General features: G+C 32.9%; 2 protein-coding genes and 2 non-coding genes across 8 annotated transcripts; 3 read left to right on the top strand and 1 right to left on the bottom strand.

The window, feature by feature from the left end:
• Window positions 1–174: 174 nt before the first annotated feature.
• Window positions 175–246, top strand: TRNAT-UGU. The gene has a single exon. It is a non-coding gene; the product is annotated as a tRNA-Thr (tRNA).
• Window positions 247–317: 71 nt separating this feature from the next.
• On the top strand, window positions 318–389 carry TRNAT-UGU. Its single transcript has one exon. It is a non-coding gene; the product is annotated as a tRNA-Thr (tRNA).
• A 1,262-nt stretch (window positions 390–1,651) lies between these two features.
• Window positions 1,652–6,537, bottom strand: LOC123913662. Of its 2 annotated transcripts, none has more exons than XM_045964468.1 (3): window positions 6,103–6,537; window positions 5,755–5,824; window positions 1,652–4,991 (listed from the first exon to the last, which is right to left on the bottom strand). In XM_045964468.1, the coding sequence occupies exon 3, from the start codon at window positions 4,919–4,921 to the stop codon at window positions 1,943–1,945; it is 2,979 nt and encodes a 992-aa protein (XP_045820424.1). In that variant the 5' UTR covers window positions 4,922–4,991; window positions 5,755–5,824; window positions 6,103–6,537; the 3' UTR covers window positions 1,652–1,942. The 2 variants fall into 2 exon arrangements, with proteins under 2 accessions (XP_045820424.1, XP_045820425.1); XM_045964469.1 differs by having other exon boundaries at window positions 1,765–4,991; window positions 6,404–6,537.
• Window positions 6,538–12,359: 5,822 nt separating this feature from the next.
• On the top strand, window positions 12,360–21,909 carry LOC123914009 (puromycin-sensitive aminopeptidase). Of its 4 annotated transcripts, none has more exons than XM_045964973.1 (32): window positions 12,360–12,455; window positions 12,986–13,066; window positions 13,158–13,202; window positions 13,379–13,513; window positions 13,601–13,676; window positions 13,766–13,842; window positions 14,130–14,243; window positions 14,386–14,460; window positions 14,561–14,668; window positions 14,747–14,959; window positions 15,072–15,133; window positions 15,228–15,255; window positions 15,343–15,429; window positions 15,539–15,564; window positions 15,814–15,877; window positions 15,981–16,061; window positions 16,224–16,271; window positions 16,378–16,396; window positions 16,559–16,563; window positions 16,684–16,695; window positions 16,781–16,837; window positions 16,956–17,065; window positions 17,137–17,217; window positions 17,333–17,516; window positions 18,640–18,788; window positions 18,897–19,035; window positions 19,147–19,293; window positions 19,399–19,480; window positions 19,737–19,912; window positions 20,277–20,504; window positions 21,278–21,349; window positions 21,464–21,909. In XM_045964973.1, the coding sequence occupies exons 4-32, from the start codon at window positions 13,451–13,453 to the stop codon at window positions 21,542–21,544; spliced, it is 2,664 nt and encodes an 887-aa protein (XP_045820929.1). In that variant the 5' UTR covers window positions 12,360–12,455; window positions 12,986–13,066; window positions 13,158–13,202; window positions 13,379–13,450; the 3' UTR covers window positions 21,545–21,909. The 4 variants fall into 4 exon arrangements, with proteins under 4 accessions (XP_045820929.1, XP_045820930.1, XP_045820928.1 ...); XM_045964974.1 differs by having other exon boundaries at window positions 12,421–12,455; window positions 13,382–13,513; XM_045964972.1 differs by lacking the exon at window positions 12,360–12,455 and adding an exon at window positions 12,622–12,796 and having other exon boundaries at window positions 13,382–13,513.
• Window positions 21,910–22,328: the final 419 nt, after the last annotated feature.

Here is a 22,328-nt window from a genome sequence, read left to right on the forward strand (position 1 = left end):
TCGAAAAACACCCTACCTTTACTATTAGTTTCCTCAACTACCAACCTCATTTCCTCCTACAAAATAAACAACTCTGCGCATAATTAAATCAAAATATAGAAATAGGTTGGTGAAGGAAAGATGCAATTTTACATATAAGGATAATATATTGATGTAACATTTTATACGTATCAAGCCCTTATAGCTCAGTGGTAGAGCGTCAGTCTTGTAAACTGAAGGTCCGCAGTTCGATCCTGCGTGAGGGCAAATTATTTTTTAATTTTCTGATTTAAAAGTTTCCCAATATTTAACTCAGTTGTTAACATGAATAAAAACAAGCCCTTATAGCTCAGTGGTAGAGCGTCAGTCTTGTAAACTGAAGGTCCGCAGTTCGATCCTGCGTGAGGGCATTTTAATTTTAATATGTTTTATTCATTACGTAATTAATTTTTTGATAAAGAGTAATATAAAAAAAAATCATATGCATTATACTGAGCCCATAAATATTGGATGCAAACACAGATACATATCCTGTGAAAGTTTTAATTTTAACAATCTCGCTCATAAACTTTATAAAATATCATCCAACGATAAAATTAGGGTGTCTCTAATAATATGGACCACTTTAGTTGTCAAAAATAATAATAATAATATGGACCACTTTTTGGTCAAAAAATAAAATTAAAAATAATAATATGGACCACTCTCAATGCTAGTGACTTGTTTTCAAAAATGCTAGTGACTTATATTAATGTCTGTTTGGTCAAAAAATAATAATATGGACCACTTTCATTGCTAGTGACTTTTTTTTTTCTTGACCAAAATGCTAGTGACTTATATTAATATTTATTTTAGTTTATAATGGATAAATATATAATAGGTAAATTGATAGTAGATAACTAACAAGTTAGTTTATAATAGATAAATCTATAGTAGATAAAGGTAGTTGATCGAATTTGTAGTATTTGATAAATTAATTGTTAAATTAGATTATAGATATCAAATGTTATAAAAAATGTTTCATTAATGTTTAATTTTTTCAATTAAGATAATAAGGATAAAATTGATAGAACAAATAATAATTTTTCTTTTACCGTGTTTTTAAGTTATAAGCTACATGAAGTAGTACTTTTTTTATTGTTTTTTAATTACTTGATGTAGCTTATCAAAATACAAGCTACTAAAAATGAGTTATAAGCTCGTGAGTAAAAAATGATTGTCAAACATGTATTTTTTAGTTTTTATTTTATAAAATATGTATTTTTAGTCATATAAACTTATACGTAATAATCTTCTTTTTAGGGAAGCTAGTTTGCTCCAAAGTAAATAACGATCACCAAATATCGTTTTAGTCGTACAAAATTATAAGCTTTTTTTTTAGGAAAGCTAGGTTTTTGTGCTTGCCAAATATCAATTGTCTCTATTGAGTGACATAGCTACATTTGAAGTTGGTGATGTTCAGTATTCTTTTTTCATTCATTATTCTCAAATCATAACCTCATAAGTGTGTTTTGCAAAATTGTGTTTATGTAGCCTCTATTAGAAGAACCTCAATGGAATCAGTGTCACAAGCCAATAAAAAAAAAAAATCTTATTTACCATAAAAAAATAACAGGATGTGCAAAATTCACAGATTGCTGCATAATCTGTTGTGAACTGGAGAAAGGAAACCTTTGAAAGAAAAGTAGTCTTAAATATTTTATTGCTATTGATGCAAAAGTGCTTCTACAAATAATTATCCTCCTTATACAATAACAAGGACACAACTAAACATGTGAAAACAAGACAACTAAATCAATAGGAGATGAAATACTTTCAAAAAATGTTAAGGTATCTCATATTTGTCTTGTAAAATATGCCATAGAAAGTTCCATGAAATAGTATAGATGACTAGTTTTATTATAAATTAAATCTATTGTATAATTCTGGAGTTTCTTACAAAAAAAAAATGCAAAATCTAAGCTCAGGAATGAATCTGAACATTTGAAATTAGTCTAGTGAGTTTGCTTAACGTTTCGCGAGCAAATATAGTATCTGGATGATCTTCGCCACAAATTGAACTCCTGATAAAAATAGCTTTCTTGATTAGATCAGTCCCTATATCAAATTGTGCACCTCTCAGCATAAGCTTAGCTCTTGTTTCAAGCACTGTGGCTCTACATAGTGCAAGTTCTTGCCAAAGACAAGGATTCATCTGAGCATGAGTTTGAATGGATCTCCAACAAAGTGATTTGTCGAACCATGTGTCGACCGGTGTAACTAATGTATGGTCTGCTGCTTCCAACGCATTGGTGCACAATCGCAAAAGCTCAAGTGCAGCTGTGCATCGAGAGTATGTAATGAACGATTGAATTGCAAGAGGAAGAACCACTTTTTTCACAAGATGCAAGAGCTCGGAAACCTCTAGCTCGACAACCACAGGGTTATGACCGAATTCGAATAGCAGAAAACATGCGGCCCACAAATGATCTAGATGTTGAGATATTGACCCTTGACTGATAACAGCTTGAACCATTGCCTGTGATGATCCAGTAACTTCTCTTTTCCTAGCATATAGTTTGATGAGTTCATTGAATTGGATACATCCTTTCTTAGCACAATTCCTTGCAATGTTAAAACTTAGAAGCAGTGAAGATGCTTCTAATTCTGATTTTTTGGTATGTGAGGATGTTAAACCACAGGTTAATGATTTCAGCAATCTTCCACATAAACAAGTTGCCTTATGTTTTCTCGGTATCTTGTGTGCTGCAAGTGCCAACAAGGAAACTGGAATTGCACTTGATGCAAACCATCCGCTTACAAGTACCATTCTTGTTGCCAAGCTTCTAGGCCCATCTGCATGATCAAATACCGAGAAACAAACATCGAAGAGCTGAAGAAGGAAAGTGTTCTTCCGGAAGGCGTGAGCTTCTTTACTACTCCATGATGACATCTCCTTCAAGGGCATTCTGTTTATGGTATCTAAGAGCCTGCTAGGAGTTATAGGTAACTCGGATAGAATTCCACCAATAATGGCCAGGCCTAAAGTTAACCTTCCAAGCTTCTCCTCGATTGTTCGTAGAGCATCCATCTCAGCAACTGTGTAGTCCTTGCCATTCGGTAACATTAGAGACATTGCTTCGACTCCAGATAAGTATGAAAGTTTTAGTGGTTCCAAGTTCATGACGCGAGGAAGGCACGTTGATATGATCACATGAGTCTCGCCACCGAAACGAGGGAGAAGATCCATCACAAGTTTGTGGTCCCACCAATCACTTTCGCTTTCCAAGTTATCGATGATCACGAGATACGGAATGTTTCTCATCAGTTCTTTGCGAACTCTAGAAATAGCTGCTGCTTCGTGCTCTTCGAATCCTTTTATACTGGTTTTCTCCAAACTATTCTCAACACTCACATCAACTTCTAAAAATGACCTGAGGTTTAGATAGTTTTGCTTTATATACCTGCTCTCCCCTCCTACCCATAGCACCATCTTGTATCTCTGGTGAAATCTATAAGCAAACTCGAGAATGAGTTCAGTTTTTCCAATTCCTGAATCTCCTGATATGCAAGCAATCCCTTTCCCATACAAAATCTTCATTCCTCTTTTCTTCCTAGTATACTTTCCACTGCGTTTGAGCCTTGAACGGTAGTGCCTCTGAGCAAATTCAATACTTTGCATTTCAATTTCTTTCTCTGACTCCTTCCACAAAACTGGTTCTTTCTCCTCCCTACTACTTCCATTTCTTTCATCTAACACATTACTCTTGCCCCTACCAATGGTCAAATGCCTTCTTTTGGATTTTGCCTTGAGCTCAATATAGTCTTGCTTTGAATCTCCACTAACATCACCAAAAAGCATAAACTCCAATTGAGAAAGCTCTTTTTTTCTACCGATAAAATTCTCGTTACGAGTGAAAGGTAACTCCTCTTCCTTTATTTTCTCTTTCCATTTTCTCAAATGCTCGGCGACACTTCTTCTACCTAACTTCATTGCTAACAATGTGACAGTCTCAAGTATGCAATCTCTCCAGTTTCCATCCTGAGCTTCCAACTTCCATTCTTCAACCCGAGATAGGGCATGGACCGCATCTTTCCACTCCTGCTTCAAGCCTCCATACAAATGCCATAGTTCCCCTCCATGTTTTTCCCAAAGCTCACCCCTTTTCTCAATTATATCCCTTACAAGACAATCAAATGGACTCAAATCAAAGTATATCGGTACTAAATTCTTCTTGGCGGAGAAAAACTTCAGCTCCTCAATGGTATATGGATTCTTGAAAGACTTCCTTGTTATAATTACTATACCGAAAGAAGCAACATCCATAGCTTTCTCAGCAATGACTAGCTTGTTAGAGTTCCGACATGAAGCCCTGTCGGATACAAAACAACTGATACCGTGAATTTCTAACTCAGCACACAACCATTTGGAAAATCTTACAAGTGGAGGCTTGCGACCGTGTAATCCTATAAAAACATCACAGCTCGTCAATCTGTAAGAAGGAATCGATCTTGAACCGGGTGGTGTTGATGATGATTTTTGGTTTCTCACTTTCTTACTTCGCTTTTCTTTCTGTCCAGAATAACAATCGTCATAGGGATGGCAGTAACCAGATATGGGGCTACCAGAGATACCGGGCGAGGAAGATATACGGTCGAGTCTCTGCTGCATATCACCTGAAGTACACCCAACTGGAGATGCAGCGACCACATCAGAGATAGTACATTTTTGTTCTGGAATCACTGAACTAGTACTAGTGGAAGCCACAGCATCAAGATTAATTCTGTCATTTGAAGAAAGCTCGGGTCTCGGAGTATCTGATAAATGACACGACGATGTTCTTGGAGAGAAAAAAGGTGACTGATTGGCCGAAAAAAAAGCCGAAGACGATGATGACATATTCCTCAAACTCATTGCTGCCAAAGGTCCAAAGGCGGAGGAACTCTCTTCTTGATTATCCATACTTTTACAGTTGCAAATAATCTGTTTCCCAATTAGGGAAGATACCAAATCCCATGCACCAACTAAGCCTCTGAAGATGAGATAATAATGTTTTCATCAGTATCACAATACGTATTTACAATCATCCAATATACCATAAGAAAAAAACAAAACGACTCAATTCATATACACTATCAGTATAAAAACAGTTTGACGTCAATCATAATTACTTCCAAAGTCTCTCGCATATGATCGGTTGTAATTTGTTGACAGTGTCAATACTCTTACTGTATCAAATTAGAATCGAACGTTGTACTTTTGTATGTTTATGTTGCCATTGTCACACACAATAAAATAGTAACTCATTATTAAAAGAACAAAGTAAAAGAATGATGAAAAAGCTATAGACAAAGTGAGTCTTCTTTTAATATAAAGTTAATAGTGCAACAACCATAATCTAAGGTTATAATCAAAATAAAATCCTATTATAGATCTCCAAATTTCCAAAAAGAACCAAAAGAAAATTGAACTCTGTCAATTCATAAACAGTAATTATCATTAGTGGGAAGCAACAAAGTCAACTCAAATGGAATTTAACTTTAGAAAAAGGAGTTTGATTCTACTAAACTGTTACAATCAAACAAAAAACGTAGCATCAACATGAGACATCATATATACTGTTATTTCTTCATCACACAAAAAGACACCAAAAATCATTAAAAGACACAAACTCAAGAAACACAAATCTTGGTTAAGGAAGGAACAATTAAAAAACAGTATCTACTATTAATTAATAAAAGTGATTATAGAAAGAAGAAAAAACTACATTTTGTGATTCAGATCTGAATACTTACTTACTAGTCTGAGAAACTGAAACACCAAACCGTACATTCACTGTTTTGCTTTCAAATAACCAACGAATCTCTGCAAAGGTCAAAAAGATTAAAAACATTAAAATTTCAAAACATTATAACAGTAAAAACAACAAAAACACTCAAACAAACTAACAAACAAAAAATTAAGAAAAAAGTATAACATTATTACTATTAATGTAAAAAAAGTAACCACCAATGAGTGAAGTGATAAAAAAAAAAAAAAATTCAAAATATCAATGATGATGTCAAACTCAAACACCCATTTAAGAAAAAAAAATAAAAATAGAAAACGATAAACTTATTGATAATGAAAGCAAAAGCACAAACCTTTATAAGAAAAGGAAAGAAACCAAACAAGTGAACAAGTATTCGTAGGTTGTTCTTAGAAACAAAACAAACAAACTAAAGCTGTGTTTTTTTTTTCTTGTTACTTAATAAAAAAAGAATATTTATTTATTATGTTTGGATGTGATTTGAGTTGTTCTGAAAAATGTCTGCAAGATTCAGAAAATGGTGACAAAGGGGGTAAGGAAGAAGAAGAAGAAGGTAATGGATGATGGATCTGACTTGGGTATGGTGAAAACACAGTAGGCTCCACAACTATTTATATACAACTGTTAAATCTTACACATAGCATAAGCCACTATGAATTTAGCATTTGGATTCACATTGTTAAACTTTTTTTCTTTCTTTGTAGTTTGTGTTGTGTCAATGTCTAAATTGGTACAAACACATTATAACCAGATCTATTCGATTCTATACAAAAATATAAATATCAATTTAATCCTATTTTTTTTCATAAAATAACAAATATAATTCACATTACCTTTTATAGAGACTAAATTGTTGCATGGACATAGTTCAGTTGACAAGAATATTGAATGGAATATTCAAAAATTAGGGTTTAAACTTTGTTGCTCTCATTTATCGACTTAAAAGGTGAAATTTAGCCACTAAACAATTAAAAAAAAATTTGTTTCAAAAATTTTAGTCGGAAAAATTACTGTTTGATATATTTTTACTTTTTTTTTCCTTATAAATTTTCATCTTGTTGAAATAATTTTATTCAAAATGCGTCAAACATTAAATTAAATTAATTAAATGTAGATGTGTTCTTCAATTGAGATTCAAATATTTTGTTCGTCACGTTGTGTGAGGCTAGTCATATCAGCTAGACTCGACTTATACGGGTATTTTACTGTATATTTTTAATAATTAAATTGGTATTTTTCATTTATAGAAACTAATGAAAATATTTCTAAGAAAAAACTAATGAAAATATCTCAATTCTTTTTTTTTGGCATGGGTAATTTGGTAATCTACTACTTTTATTTATTTTATTTATTTATTTGTGTTGGAAAGGTATAGGTGGTTTGATTAAGATGGTGTGGAGAAAAACGTGGTGTTTTGTACTTTGCTGGAAGCATAGAGTTTTGAGGTTCTAAAGGAATAGTTTATCTTCACTGCCACCTTTTTATGTTTTCCACTTTTTCTTTGCCTCTAATAGGAAATATAGTATTTGCTAAATTTTTATTAAGATATTAATTCTTTCGTATTAAATTTCTATACAATAATTTAATTAAATCTTCCCTATAAAAAAAAATTAAATCTTAGATTGATATATTTTTAAAGGAAATAAAAGTTTTTTAGAGAAAAAAAAAATCCAATTGTGCGGAAATTTAAAACTAGCTGATGATGTACATATTTTCATCCGATTTATTATACATGCCCCATAAATATTTGACCGATTTATCGGTTTCATTTTTTTGCCTGTCCGAATTCAAATTATCACCATTTATTTCTTTGGTTTTTTTTGTCAAGTTTCTTTGGATTTAGTAACAAAAAGTTTCTTTAGGTTTTAGATTTGTACTTAATGTGTATCCCCCAAAAGTTACATATCTTTTATATTATAAGCTTGTATACACAAGCAAACTCTAAAACCTAATTTGTTTTTCCTATTTTCCCTCCATTTTATCTTGCAATTTTTATTAAAAAATAATATAATTTTGTCTTGACTAAGATTCGAACCTGCAACCCTTCAATGCAGGGCAATATTTCCAACCATTATGGCAAGTATACCAATTGTGATTAAAATTATGTGCAATAATTGATAAGCACCATCAATTTTAAAAGTATATCATATCAAAATTATTGTTGACTATATTATTCATCACGAAATAATTTTATGTCTTTCCTGATCAATGATTTTTTTTTTACCGGATCATAAATTTAGAGAATAATTATCATGTGAGATTTGGAAAGTTATTATCACGTGTAATTTGGAAAGTTATTATCAAACTCAATTCTACTAAATCAATTTTTTTGCAATACAACCAAACACAACCATAGTCATGTCACTAATCACATTCATTATTTTGTTTTTAATATTGCAGATTTAATATTAACCGATGATCAATTGATATATAGTAGAAACTCTTTAAATTAATAATGTCAGGACCGGAGAAATTTATTAATTTAGAGAGTTATTAATTTATCGATAAATTAATAATTATTAATTTAAAGAATTTTTAAGTAATTATACTGTACATACCAAACAAAAAGGCAAATTAGTCTATGCCTCTTAGAATTACGTTGCAGCGAACCTTGAGACTCAACGTAAATTAATAACTACTGTGTTCATATGCATTGGAAAACAGACAACTATTGAATCATATTTCAATAGAGTGTAATATATTTTTTCAGTTTCTATGAATTATTAATTTATAATTTTCTTGGGACCGAAAATTATAAAGGGATCTCCCGAAAAATTATTATCTTATTATTTTATCGAGTTTTTCAATTTTTTACATTGGCCCAAGTCGGGACCAGACAAATTTATTATTTTAGAGAGTTTATTAATTTATCGAGTATTAATTTAAAGAGTTTCTACTGTAATATGCACTAGCAGACCAATTGTGATTTAAATTATGTCCACAAAGTGTTAAGCTCCATCAACTTTCATAGGAAAGATTTCATACGACAATTAAGCACCATCAATTTTCATTGCACAATTTAAACAATTAAAAACCGATAATCTCTTATATTATAAGCTTGCTAACATAAGCTAATCCTAAACCAAATTTTTTTCCCCTCATTTTCTCTTTCTTTTTATTGCAGCTTTATATTAAAAATATACAGATTTGTCATCGAACCTGCATCTCTTACTTACAATAAAACCTTTCAACCGCTAAAACATGTGCTTCAATTATGAAAGAATTTAGGAATCCTAATATGTTAACCCTGTTTTCAATAAATTTGAACGGTGGAATTAATCACAATTTTTATTTATTTATGGATGTCTACTTAAGTTTATGTTCTTGATTACGTCTTTAATTTTTTTTTTAACCTTTAATTATCATCAATTTTTTAACCTTTAGTTATCAGCAATTTTTTTTAATAAGTAAACAAAACGATGGGGTTCAAAAATTATTTAAAAAATATATAAAATATAAAATAAGCACATAAACAAATATAGAATAATTAGTCCATGAAATTCCCTATAATACTCTTATTGAAAATGCTCTTAGAATTTTTGTATTTTATTTTTTATTGTTACATATTACACCTAATTAGACTCATGCACCGCATGGGTCAAAGTTCTAGTATAACATATATAAGTAAAAATTTCCCGGATACCTTAATATACATTACTGTCTCGAATATGTTGGGTCACGAGAGAACAGTTAGAGGATCATTTATATTTGGTTCAAAACAATTATACAAATGAGTTAGACATTATACATTTACCTAAAACCTTAAGACATTAGATTTATAGGTAATGTTACTTATAAAATGTTCAATATCTATTTTTCTAACCAATGTGGTACTTCGTCAAACCATTGACTCTATATCATTGTTGGGTCATCAAGAGGGGGCAATCGAGACATCATCCACATTGGACTCAGAGCAACTATACGAGTGAGTGTGACACCACATTTTTACCCAAACTCTTAAGGCATTAGATTTATGGATACTTTTATTATAAAGTGTTCAACATCCACATTTTTAAACAATGTGGACTTAACACACCTCAGACTAAAAATACAATGCTATTAAATCATTACACATTTTTAATACAAATATTTATTTATAGCATAAAAAAACATAATGTAAATATCTCAACAAAATATAAAATTTAACATAATAATATTTAGGTTTGCGTCAAAAAAAATATTTAGGTTATAAATCTAGATAAAAAAAATTAAAGGTTACAACTTGACAAAAAAAAAATTCAAGGTTATAAATCTTAGATTGATATATTTTTAAAGGAAATGAAATATTTGTGCTGAATGATGGACATATTTTTTCATCCGATTTATTATACATGCCCCATAAATATTTGACCGATTTATCGGTTTCCTTTTTTGGCCTGTCCGGATTCAAATTATCACCATTTATTTCTCTGGTTTTATTTTTGTCAATTTTCTTTGGATTTAGTAACAAAAAGTTTCTTTAGGTTTAGATTCATACTCAATGTGTATCCCAAAAAATTACATATAACATATATAAGTAAAATTCCACCGATATGTTGGACCACGAGGGGACAGTTAGGGAGATCAATCATATTTTGTTTAAAGCAACTATATAAATGAGTTTGACACTATACGTTTACTTAAAATTTTAAGGATTAGGTTTATGGGTAATATCACTTATAAAATGTCTAATTTATACTTTTCTAACAAATGTGGTACTTCGTCAAACTATTGGCTCCGATATCATTGTTGGGTCATCAAAAGGGGGCAGTTGGGACATCATTCACATTGGACTCAGAATAATTATACAAGCGAGTTTGACACCACATTTTTACCTAAACTCTTAAGGCATTAGGTTTATGGGTATTCTTATAAAGTGTTCAACATCCACATTTTTAAGCAATGTGGACTTAACACACCTCACACTAAAAATGCAATGCTATTTATAGCATAACACAAGTTAAGGAGTAGGTGGTCTATGGTTCAAGTCCTGACAAAGAAGAAAAAACTAACTAGGCCTGAGCATCGGTCGGTTTCGGTCGGGTTCGGGCCGAAAATCACTAAATCGATAAAAACCGCAACCATTTTAATTTGGATCCAATTCCGACTGTCTATATCTTCGGTTTGTTCGGGTTTGGGTCATATGGGTGGCGGGTTGAACGAGTCGGTTATTACGGGTTAGATCGAAACTTTGTTTACATCTAAAACTCCTTCATTCTCCAAAAATTCCTAATTTTCGAATAGTTTAATACATCGTACACAATGCAACAAAAGAGGGTTAGATGCAGTTACTTTCTTTCAATATGTAGATCTAAAGACAATAAAATATCAAGTATTAGAGACGTAGAAATTAAAATAGATCTAGAATATATATATTAGAATATTTTTCTCACCTTCTTCATCACCATATTATTAATTATAAGCTTTGTAAAATATAACATTTTTATCTTATATCAAAGATGGATAAAAATAACAAAAAGAAGAGTATATGAGATTGAGAGGGAGAGAAGGAAAATAATTAATTTGCATCTAATGGTTGTTCGGTCGGTTTCGGTTATGGAGAGATAAAATTTTAGAGACCCACACCCGACCCGAGAATTTGCATCTAATTTGTTGACCCAAGAATTTTAGAGAATTTGCATCTAATTTCTTAACCCGAGACCCGACCCGCACCCGACCGAATGCTTTAACATGTTGTCGGTTATATCTCAAGAAAATGATTTTTCCATGCTTTTAAGTTTTAATAAACTATTGAAATTGGTCAAAATTTGTATGGAGAAATGATTGATATATTAGAATTTGGTTTTGCGAGATTCAATATATTTATGTTTAATTTTTCATATTTATGATTATGGATGACAACGGGTGCCCGCGAGTGCATGTTTTACACTACCCAAACCTACACCTGAACCCAAACCCAAAGACTGCTCGTGTGGCAAAACAAAACTCACACCAGGTTTTTTACTCAAACCCAAACCTGCAGCACATTTTGTACTAATTTGTAAATGTAAGCAAAACAAGACCTGTCAAGTCTATCGGGTAGCAAAACATATTATAAATGTGGACCCATATAACTTTTATGGGACCCATATAAGTTTTAACCAATAGAAGAGAGTGTGTTAGAGTGTGTGTTGTTAAAGAGTGTGTTGCTAGCACTCCTCCAGAAACAATAGAATTTAACCATATTACAAATCGGTTAGTAAAAATATATGTTATAAATTTAAGCAAAACATATTGTCATTGATGAGAATTAAAGCAAAACAAGACCTGCCAATTGAAAATGCAAAATATAGACAATTTAACATATATTCGGGTGGGTTTTTGAGTTTCGAGTGTGAGTTTGAGTTATCCCAAACCCACACCAGTAGTATCGAGTGTCACCCGGATGCAAACTCAAACCCAGTTAACTCGGGTTTCGCCCATTAACTTTGATTTGAGTTTGACTGTGTCTCTCGAGTTTGAATTTTTCTGTCATCCCTATTTACGATGTCTTAACAATTCCACCACTAGACTAAACCTATCACTTAGATTTTTAAAATATTGAAAAAATTAAAAGTTAAATAAAAACGGTAAAAAATATTGAATTTTCACATTTAAGAAAATGAAGAAAATAAATAAATGTGACTGGAGCATTCTCTGATCTCTATATATATCATCGTTTCATCCATCTATCACTATCTTCCTTCACTTTCTTCATCGCCGAACCAGGTGAAGCTCAAAAATCTTTTCTTCAATTAATCAACGATTTTATTTATTTTTATTTTATTTTCCCGATACGATAAATATTATTTCATCAGGTTTATTATCCAATCAATTTATATATTTTTCGTGAATTTGCACGTCCATAATCGAAAATTACCCCACTTATCCTAATCCACTTATAAGAATGAAAATTCTGTGTCGTTAACTGATCTAGGGTTTTTCCAAGTTTTTGTTGAAATCAATAGGTTCCAATTAGGTTTTCGTGAATAATGGCACGTTTGGTTCTTCCATCGAAGACTCTGGCTTTTTCCACGAAGAGTCTACTGAGTTTGATCTCACCTGCTCCTGTGTGTGATTGTTTCATGATTCTTTAATTTTCATGATTCTATTCTATAATCATCAAAACAGCAATGAAATTGAAATGAAATGTTTATAAGTTTCTCAACTTTTAAGAATTGTTGCTTAATTCACACTGTTTTCTAAATTGATTAAATATATATTATGGATTTTGTTGATTGTTTATTTCACTTCTGCAGCTTCAGATTAGTTGCAGCGTTAATTGTTTACGGAAGACTTCGAAAAGTAGTGTCAGATATAGACATTTCCTTGCATCAGAGGTTTCTTCATTTTTTATTTTATTTTTATTATGTAATTAATGTTGTTTCATGACTATACTAGTGAACTGACTGATTGATATGACATTCTTAGGTTGTTCTCCGAAAGAATTGTTGCCCGTTTTATTCTTCGGTACCGGTAAGTTTGTATATTTTGTGCTTGAAGTTAATTTCAATGTTTTTTGTTTATGTAGTTGTGTGTTTGAAGATAGTATATTTCCCTTTATGTTTACTGTCTCGTTAAGACTCTGTGATTATGTAGAGTTTTTTTTTGTTTGATTAGTTGATTATGTATATTCTTGTATTCTTTATTAGAAGGTCAAGAAAGCGAGTAGGAAGCTAATTTGTTCGGTTGCCACCGAATCAAAGCAAGTTGAAGATTCTAAAATGGCGCAGCCAAGAGAAATATTCTTAAAGGATTACAAAAAGCCTGATTACTTCTTTGAGACTGTAAGTTTATATGAGTTTTTACTTATTAGATTATGTTTCATTCACACTTGCTAATTTCGAAATAGAAATTAACACAGCTTATTCCAGGTGGATCTGAAATTTTCCTTAGGAGAGGAGAAGACAATAGTTAGTTCTAAAATTGCTGTGTTTCCTCGCGTTGAAGGTAGAATTTTATGGTTTCATTCTTGACCTTATAACTTATTAGATTAGCTAAAATATATGCATCATTAATCGTCCTATGTTATGAAACAGGTTCTTCTCCCCCGCTAGTTTTAGATGGACAAGACATGACTTTAGTTTCAGTTCAGATTAATGGCAAGGCCTTGAAGGTATATATGTTTTTGATTTTGAGCTGGGAACTAGTACTACTACCCACTTCGTGAATATAATCACTGTTGGAATTTCTTTGCCATTTTGCTAGTTTATCAAGCAAGGATGCCCACTTTCTATTTCCTCTTGATTTCAGTATGCTGAATCTTATGAATGCAATATTTATGCCTCCTAGCTGAAACCTTAAGCATTTTTCACTTCCGAAACACTTATATGGGTAACAACCATGCATGACTGGAGTGTTGTGTAGAATTATTTTAAGATATTCTCTCATGTTTATCTACAGGAGGAAGATTATCATTTGGATGCACGCCATCTAACAATCCAATCACCTCCTAGTGGTAAATATGATCTTGAAATTGTTACCGAGATTCTCCCACAGAAAAACACATCATTGGAGGTAAATGAAATTGTCCTGTTTTAGAGTAGTCGTCTTCTTTGTATATATTGCTTCTTCATTTATGCTTCAGTCGCACCAGTTTAGAGTTTGAAGAGAGGGGGATTGGAGTGTGATTACTGACTTTGAATTTGATTTCCTGTAGGGACTTTACAAGTCATCCGGGAATTTCTGTACTCAATGTGAGGCTGAAGGCTTCCGTAAAATCACATATTATCAGGTTGGCATCTTAGAGGAGTTAATATGATGATCAGATCTTTACTTTTTAATATTAATTTCCACATCCAATTAATGTATCCTAATATGCTATCATCTGACAGGATCGGCCTGATATAATGGCAAAGTATACAGTTCGCATTGAGGCAGACAAAGCACTGTATCCAGTATTGTTGTCTAATGGAAACCTGGCTGGACAGGGTGACTTGGAGGTGATCTTTTATTGAACTGCATAGGCTTCCCTGATGATTAGTTCGTTATTTATAAACATCCATTATGCTCTGGTGCAGGGTGGCAAACATTATGCTGTTTGGGAGGACCCCTTCAAGAAACCTTGTTATCTGTTTGCCTTAGTCGCTGGGCAATTGGCGAGCAGAGATGACACATTTACTACCCGCTCAGGAAGGAAGGTGTCCCTTAGGATCTGGACGCCTGCAGATGACGTACCTAAGACTGCACATGCTATGTATTCTCTGAAAGCAGCTATGAAGTGGGATGAAGATGTCAGTCATTATTTGGATTTTACTTTTATTTGATCAGATGACCTGTTTGGATTGCAAATACATGGTTTCAGATTCTGAAGATTTTTTGTCTTGTCATATGATTTGCAAACAGGTTTTTGGACTTGAATATGATCTGGATCTCTTCAACATTGTTGCTGTCCCAGATTTTAATATGTAATTTCTGTATACCTTAATTTTTGTGAATTTCTATCATATAACCTTAGGGAACAGGAAGTAATATTGGTTTTCTTGTTTTTGTAATGTTCAGGGGAGCCATGGAAAACAAAAGTTTGAATGTATGTCTCTTTGTTAGCTTGTCTTGGTGTGTTGATTGTCTTAACTGTTAACACCCGACATTTATACTTCCCTTGGCTTGTTGGCAGATTTTCAATTCCAAGCTTGTACTGGCTTCTCCAGAGACTGCTTCGGATGCAGATTATGCTGCAATATTGGGAGTTATTGGCCACGAGGTTTGTAACTATCACATCAGCAAATGTGGGGAATCTTTAATATTTGAAAACCCAACGTCCTTGGCTTTTGTTGATTGTAACTAAAGTTTGTTTCTTATCGATTATGCAGTATTTCCACAATTGGACTGGCAACAGGTGTGCTTCTCATAATCTTGCTATCCTTTGAACTAAGGGTTTTATATGCTCTTATTATCATTCAATATCATTTTATAATGCTGTTAATTACTCATTTTGGATTTATATTTGAGGTATCATAAACCTGAGTTTTCACATGAAAATATCTGACATTTGAAATTGAGTTCATGCAGTGCATTTGTTATTTGCATTTTTTATATATTTCCATTTTCATGCGTAGCTAAATATTTTATTCAATAATGATATCAGAGTGACATGCCGCGACTGGTTCCAGCTTAGTCTGAAGGAAGGTCTCACTGTTTTTCGTGATCAGGTACGGTCTCCTGACCTTGGCTATGTTTCAACTGGGACATCAAAATTACTTTTCTTTTATCAAGTATTTTAATATAATAACGAGCTGCATCAATTATTGACAGGAATTCTCATCTGACATGGGAAGCCGTACTGTAGAGCGGATTGGCGATGTTTCAAAACTTAGGAATTACCAGTTTCCACAGGTTACTTATCTTTTTCATTTTCCATTTGCGATCATTCCTTTGTTCAAGTTCATTATTGGTGGATTTTATGTCCCGATGTTATTTTTAACTGGTACTATTATTATTCATCTCTTTTACTATTCTTTTAACTAGAATTCTTATACTTCTATATTGATTTTCCAGGATGCCGGTCCCATGGCCCATCCAGTGCGACCACACTCTTACATCAAGGTTAGAATTTGGATACCTTTTCCTCTCATCCATTTGTCTCCAAAATCCCCCTCTATATATATATGCCTTGTAAGTTTGTATTTATATTTTATTTACTCCTTGACAGATGGACAACTTCTACACAGGCAAGCTTCTTTGTTTTTAGAACTTCGGATTGAGTCAATATCTTTGAAATTTTACTCTGCTGTACGATGATTTGTTGTTCTGTTATGGCTAATTTATCTATATTCTTGACAACCCTCATGATTAATTCCTGACGTGGTCTGCTCATCAATGTCTAAATACAGTCACGGTATGTTCACATTTTTATTTTATTTTTAATTTCTTTCCTTTATACAGATTTTGACCAGTTTGGTCCAGTTTCTGTCATCAAGATATAGAATTGTTCATAATGATATTTTTTATTTTGCAGGTCTATGAAAAGGTGTGATATTTACTTCTAAAATTTTTCAATCGCTCCATGTCCATTAGTTTCTGGGACAGTTTGTTCTTATGATCCTATGTATCAGGGGGCTGAAGTTGTTCGAATGTACAAAACCTTATTGGGAAGTCAAGGGTTCCGAAAGGTAAGAGTTCTTATTTGTCCAATGCCTACGATAACCCTGATACTTGCAGTTTCATGATATTACCAATCTGACGTGCTTTAATTTAGAATTCAACTCTCACTGATTCTCTGTATTTCAGGGGATGGATCTTTATTTTAAGAGACATGATGGGCAAGCTGTAACATGTGAAGATTTTTTCGCTGCCATGCGAGATGCAAATAATGCTGATTTTGCAAATTTCCTATCGTGGTTTGTATTTTTGGTTTTCTTTTCCAGCATTTTTATGCTAATTTCATACTGACGAATCAGCTAATGTACAGGTACTCTCAAGCTGGGACTCCTATTGTTAAAGTAAATACTTCTTATAATACAGAAGGACACACATTTACTTTGAAGATCAGGTATACAGACTTGAACTTTTCAATTCTTTTTGATTGGGTTAACTGTAGTTAAATACTGACTTCTATTTTTGATTATTTATCTCTGATAATATGTTTGATGGGGACATTTCTGCAGTCAAGAGATACCACCAACTCCAGGGCAGTCCGTTAAGGAACCCATGTTCATTCCTATTGCAGTAGGTTTGCTTGATTCGACTGGCAAGGACATTCCTCTTTCCTCTATTTATCATGACGGGGCTTTGCAATCTGTTTCAAGCAATGACCAATCAGTCTCCACTACAGTCCTTAGAGTCACTAAGGTGGGTTGGAACTTTTCTTTTGATATGAATTTCTAACTCATGTTTTAAGCAGGTCTCTTAATTATACCTGTAATATCAAACAAGTTTTTGAAATATGTACCATAGCAGGTGGATAATCTGTGCTTGCATCTTCCACCTTTCTTCCTCTTCCTTGAAGAGGAAATACCACCTGACTCTGAATTCCATTGACCAATTCCCTGAAAGGCCCCAGTTTTTACATCTATTTAAACATTTAACTTTATTCAATGTTGGGGGAATGTTAAATTCATATGCATTGTTCTTAATAATAGTACCTTCCTTTGATGGGATGATATTTGAATTTCCGAGTATCTAGGTCCAGTCTGTTCTGTTGGGACTGGTTGTCTTGCCTTTTCATCTTTGACTAGTTTTATCGAATCATAAAGGCTACGCTATTCTGGCTATATATTCTCTGTTTCTCCTCAGGAAATGACCCCCTGTCTCCTACTTTTTTATTATGGAATGTATATGGAGATGAGGGTTGTGCTTTCCAACAACAGAAGTTTTATGTTCCATGTTGACATTGACAGACTTTCCAAATTTCAATACATTCTATTACTATATTATCAGTTAATAAATCGTTCTTACTATATTAGTTTTTCAAAATTTGTCCTTATTATAAGGCTTTTAGACCATTTAAAGAGAGTCAAATCAGCCAATCACTCCAAACACCTACATCTTTCCTCCTCAAATTGTAAAATCCTCTGATAATACATTCTTTCTAGTTGACTAAATGTTTTCTCCTTTCTCCCACTAATGTTTTCTTTCTAATTGATAATTTTGCAGTACAATTATGAATTCTAATTATGATCACAGATATATAACAAAGGAAGGAAAATTATCAATTTTATCATATCACAAATTATGATCATCTTATCTTATGTTTATAATTTGAAGTAAAGAAAAATGAGTGCAAAATTTTAAAACCATGTTGCATGTCCCTTCACTCCTTGTCAGAGTTGCTCAAAGAAATTATTTATTTTTTGATTGCCTAATATTCCCAAAAATGGCACTTATTTGTTGAAATGTTTTAAGATGCCGATCATGGTGAAGTTTTCATCATTCATTTGAAATTGAATGACAAATTTATTTGTATCCACTGCAGAAAGAAGAAGAGTTTGTATTCACTGATATCTTTGAGAGGCCTGTTCCATCTTTGTTAAGGGGATATAGTGCTCCTATTCGACTTGAATCTGATGTCACTGATGATGACCTGTTTTTCCTATTAGCCAATGATTCTGATGAATTCAACCGGTTTGTGTTCTTCAAAGTTGCATTTTTGTTTATTTTTTTGACAAAATCATTTTGTTCTTTTTTATTTGATAATGGATATTCATTTACTGCCTTATTTAAATGACTTAGATGGGAGGCCGGACAAATTTTGGCAAGAAAGTTGATGCTCAACTTGGTGGATGATTTCCAAAATAATAAACCCTTGGTTCTGAATTCCAATTTTCTTGATGGGTTCAGTCGTATCCTATCTGACTCAAGTCTGGACAAAGTATGCTAAGGAACCTGTTTTAAGTTTTTCAATTTTTTCTTATGGTGTGATGTATCATGTATCATATCATATGATTGTATTGATTGGACATTATTCTCTTCTATTATCTAGGAATTTGTGGCTAAGGCAATAACTCTGCCTGGTGAGGGAGAAATAATGGACTTGATGAAAGTTGCAGACCCTGACGCTGTTCATACTGTTCGGTCTTTCATCAGGAAGCAGCTTGCGAGTGAACTGAGATCAGAATTCCTTAGCACAGTATGTCTTTTTGTCTGAAGCTGCCTGGAACTATGAAAAGAAATAACTTCTAGATTTCCTTATATGAATCTCCATTAATGCATATGATTGTTTACCTTTTTGCAGGTAGAAAATAATAGGAACTCAGGAGAATATGTGTTCGATCATTCAAACATGGCCAGACGAGCTTTGAAGAACATTGCTCTTGGTATACCTTTTATTTTGTAGAATTTGTAATTTCCATGTGTCTAAATCAGACCACACACACCTATGTATAACAGCATGCAGAATAAGTACAATAAATTTTAATTGATATAACTTGCTTATTCAAATCCTTATCTATGATTTTAATCCTAATAATAAATAGACGGATTCTATATTTTTATTGTAACAATTTTCTGTGATAATTTTTCATTCATATTGGTAGCAGGTCATCTCTAATTTTTGTTTTGTGTGATTGATAGCTTATCTTGCATCCCTCGAGGAGCAAGAATTCACCAACCTTGCACTTCAAGAATACAAAACTGCTACAAATATGACCGAGCAGTTTGCAGCATTGGCTTCCGTAGCCCAGAACCCTGGTAAAACTCGTGATGATGTTCTTGCTGACTTTTATAACAAGTGGCAGAATGATTACTTGGTAAATCTCCCATCTCTACAATTTTTTTTTTAACAAGTGGCAGAATGATTACTTGACAACATAACTGTAACCATTATCCATGAAGAGAACCTCTGCCCCTTTCCCTCATACACATTACTATGAATATGAAGAGAAGCTCTCCTCCTTTTTGACACATTATCTAGGATGAACACGCTCCTTTTGATACCTATTCTAGCTTTTAAAAATATTCTTTTATGTTTTGGCTGGTTGACTGCTATGCAATCTCTTGTACTTGTCTCTCCCAAATATGCACAGTTCAATTTTATTGTAAAAGTAACCAAGTTTATGCTACTAAGTAGTGAACTATTTTAGGTTGGTGTTTATACTTGACCTTTCTTTGCAGGTGGTGAACAAATGGTTTGCTCTTCAAGCAGTGTCTGATGTTCCTGGTAATGTTGAGAATGTGCGGAAACTGTTGAACCACCCAGCATTTGACTTGCGCAATCCCAACAAAGTGTACTCTCTCATTGGAGGTTTCTGTGGGTCTCCTGTGAACTTCCATGCAAAGGATGGCTCGGGCTACGAGTTTTTGGGTGATATTGTGCTGCAACTTGACAAAATAAATCCTCAGGTCTCTTTACATTACCTATCTTTAAATTACGGATTCTGTTATTCACATGTTAGATAAAAATTCATTATGTGCTTCTGCCCAACAGCTTGAGTTATTTTGGGATGATTGGTTTATGAATTTGTAATAGAGAATCTATTATAAAAAAAATTAGACTTCAATCCCTATTGCTCTCATTCTTTTAGATAAGTTAAATTTCAAGAAAAGTGCTCATTCTTATGAAGACTGAAAACATGAAAGCATGCAAAGAGATTCAATTGTTTCCTTTCAATGCATACCCACTGTGTTATTATTTCTGTCGAAGATCGAAATTACCGAACATTGCTTCTTCAAAACTTAGACACCTTGTCTTTCTTGCATTTTTGGTGTGATATCTTTCATCATATTTAGCAGTGCTCAAATTTCGATACAATGTTGGTTAGACCTGTTTGTTATCCATGTAGGAAGCCCAAAGGGCTCTTGCATGATAATAACTTGCTTATTCGGCTTGAGAAAACCTTTCATGTTTTTATTTTCTATTTTCACTTTTAGTTGCCCTTTCTTCCCCCTCATTCTGTTTCCTGTTTTAAAAAATTTGTATGTGTATCAGTGAAAACAAAACAAATTGTTTTAGCTGATGCCTATACAAATAAAATCGAAATTGAATGAAACCAAGGGGGTGGTTTTACAATTAAAAAGGAAAGCAGAAAACTTTTTTCCAGCCAATCAGAGCCTAAGCTTTTGGGAAAATTGGTTCATGACAGTGTATATTTTGGATTGGATTTTGTCTAATGTAGGTCGCCTCAAGAATGGTGTCGGCCTTCTCAAGATGGAAGCGTTATGATGAAACCAGACAAAAACTTGCAAAGGTAATAAAGTTATTACTTTGGCACATTAGCTGCTATTTTCTTAAAAAAATTATTTATTAACATAATCTTACTTCTGGCTGTCTTTGATTTTTAAAACTAATTGTCTTGTTGCAGGCCCAGCTTGAGAAGATCATGTCTACCAATGGCCTATCAGAGAATGTGTTCGAAATTGCTTCAAAAAGCTTAGCTGCTTAAAGTGCCAATGGCGGGTAAGAAAAACTATGAAGCCGTCTTTTAAACTGTTGTGGCGTATTTTTAGCCAAATAACCGTTTCTGTGAGCTCAATAGCCTGTACAAGGTTTCCGCCATTGGTATCCCTTACACATACTTGCATGTCTCAAATTGGGGTCGTTTCCTTTTCCGGATTTCGGTATTGATCTTCCATGGATTTACACATTATTTATATGCAATAAAGAAAAGAACGGAAGTATATTTTATTTGATTTCTCTAGGTTCAGCAATATAACAAAAGTTAGACTGTGATAACTCTGCTGTCTTGTTGATGATATCATTAGCAAAATAGTTTTATTTGATCGGTGATTATAAAATCTTGACTTTGAACCGCATTCCGCATCACAATAGATGGTGAGTGAGCATCTATTAAAAATGATTTTAAATAAACTTCAATTTTGTAAAGTTCATTTGATTATAAATGTGTTCGAAGGGAAATGAATGAATATTTGTTTTGTTTCACTTTGAATGCGTGTTTAAAGTTTAAACGTAGCCAATTTTTTAGCTCAGCATGTAACTATAACTATTTTTTTTTATCACTTTTAATCGAGGTTGAGGTTTAGAAACAATCAAATGATGTTTGACAGCACAAAACATCTGTATTTCTATCTAAATCACATTATACATTAGGCAAAATCAATACAATATTTTTTATCCTGAATCCAAACATACAAATTGAAACATTCGTCGTTCTACTTAAAAATTGTATACAATCAATTTTGTCTCCCAGTTCATTCCGACAAAACAAA

Source organism: Trifolium pratense, linkage group LG3, assembly GCF_020283565.1.
Source record: "Trifolium pratense cultivar HEN17-A07 linkage group LG3, ARS_RC_1.1, whole genome shotgun sequence".
In the NCBI taxonomy this organism is placed as follows: domain Eukaryota; kingdom Viridiplantae; phylum Streptophyta; class Magnoliopsida; order Fabales; family Fabaceae; genus Trifolium; species Trifolium pratense.

Coding starts and splice junctions, on each gene's coding strand:
- LOC123913662 (XM_045964468.1), bottom strand. CDS start 4,921: ATGGATAATCAAGAAGAGAGTTCCTCCGCCTTTGGACCTTTGGCAGCA.
- LOC123914009 (XM_045964971.1), top strand. CDS start 12,719: ATGGCACGTTTGGTTCTTCCATCGAAGACTCTGGCTTTTTCCACGAAG. Junction 12,797..12,985: donor GTTTGATCTCACCTGCTCCT/GTGTGTGATTGT, acceptor TCACTTCTGCAG/CTTCAGATTAGTTGCAGCGT. Junction 19,913..20,276: donor AGTGGCAGAATGATTACTTG/GTAAATCTCCCA, acceptor CTTTCTTTGCAG/GTGGTGAACAAATGGTTTGC.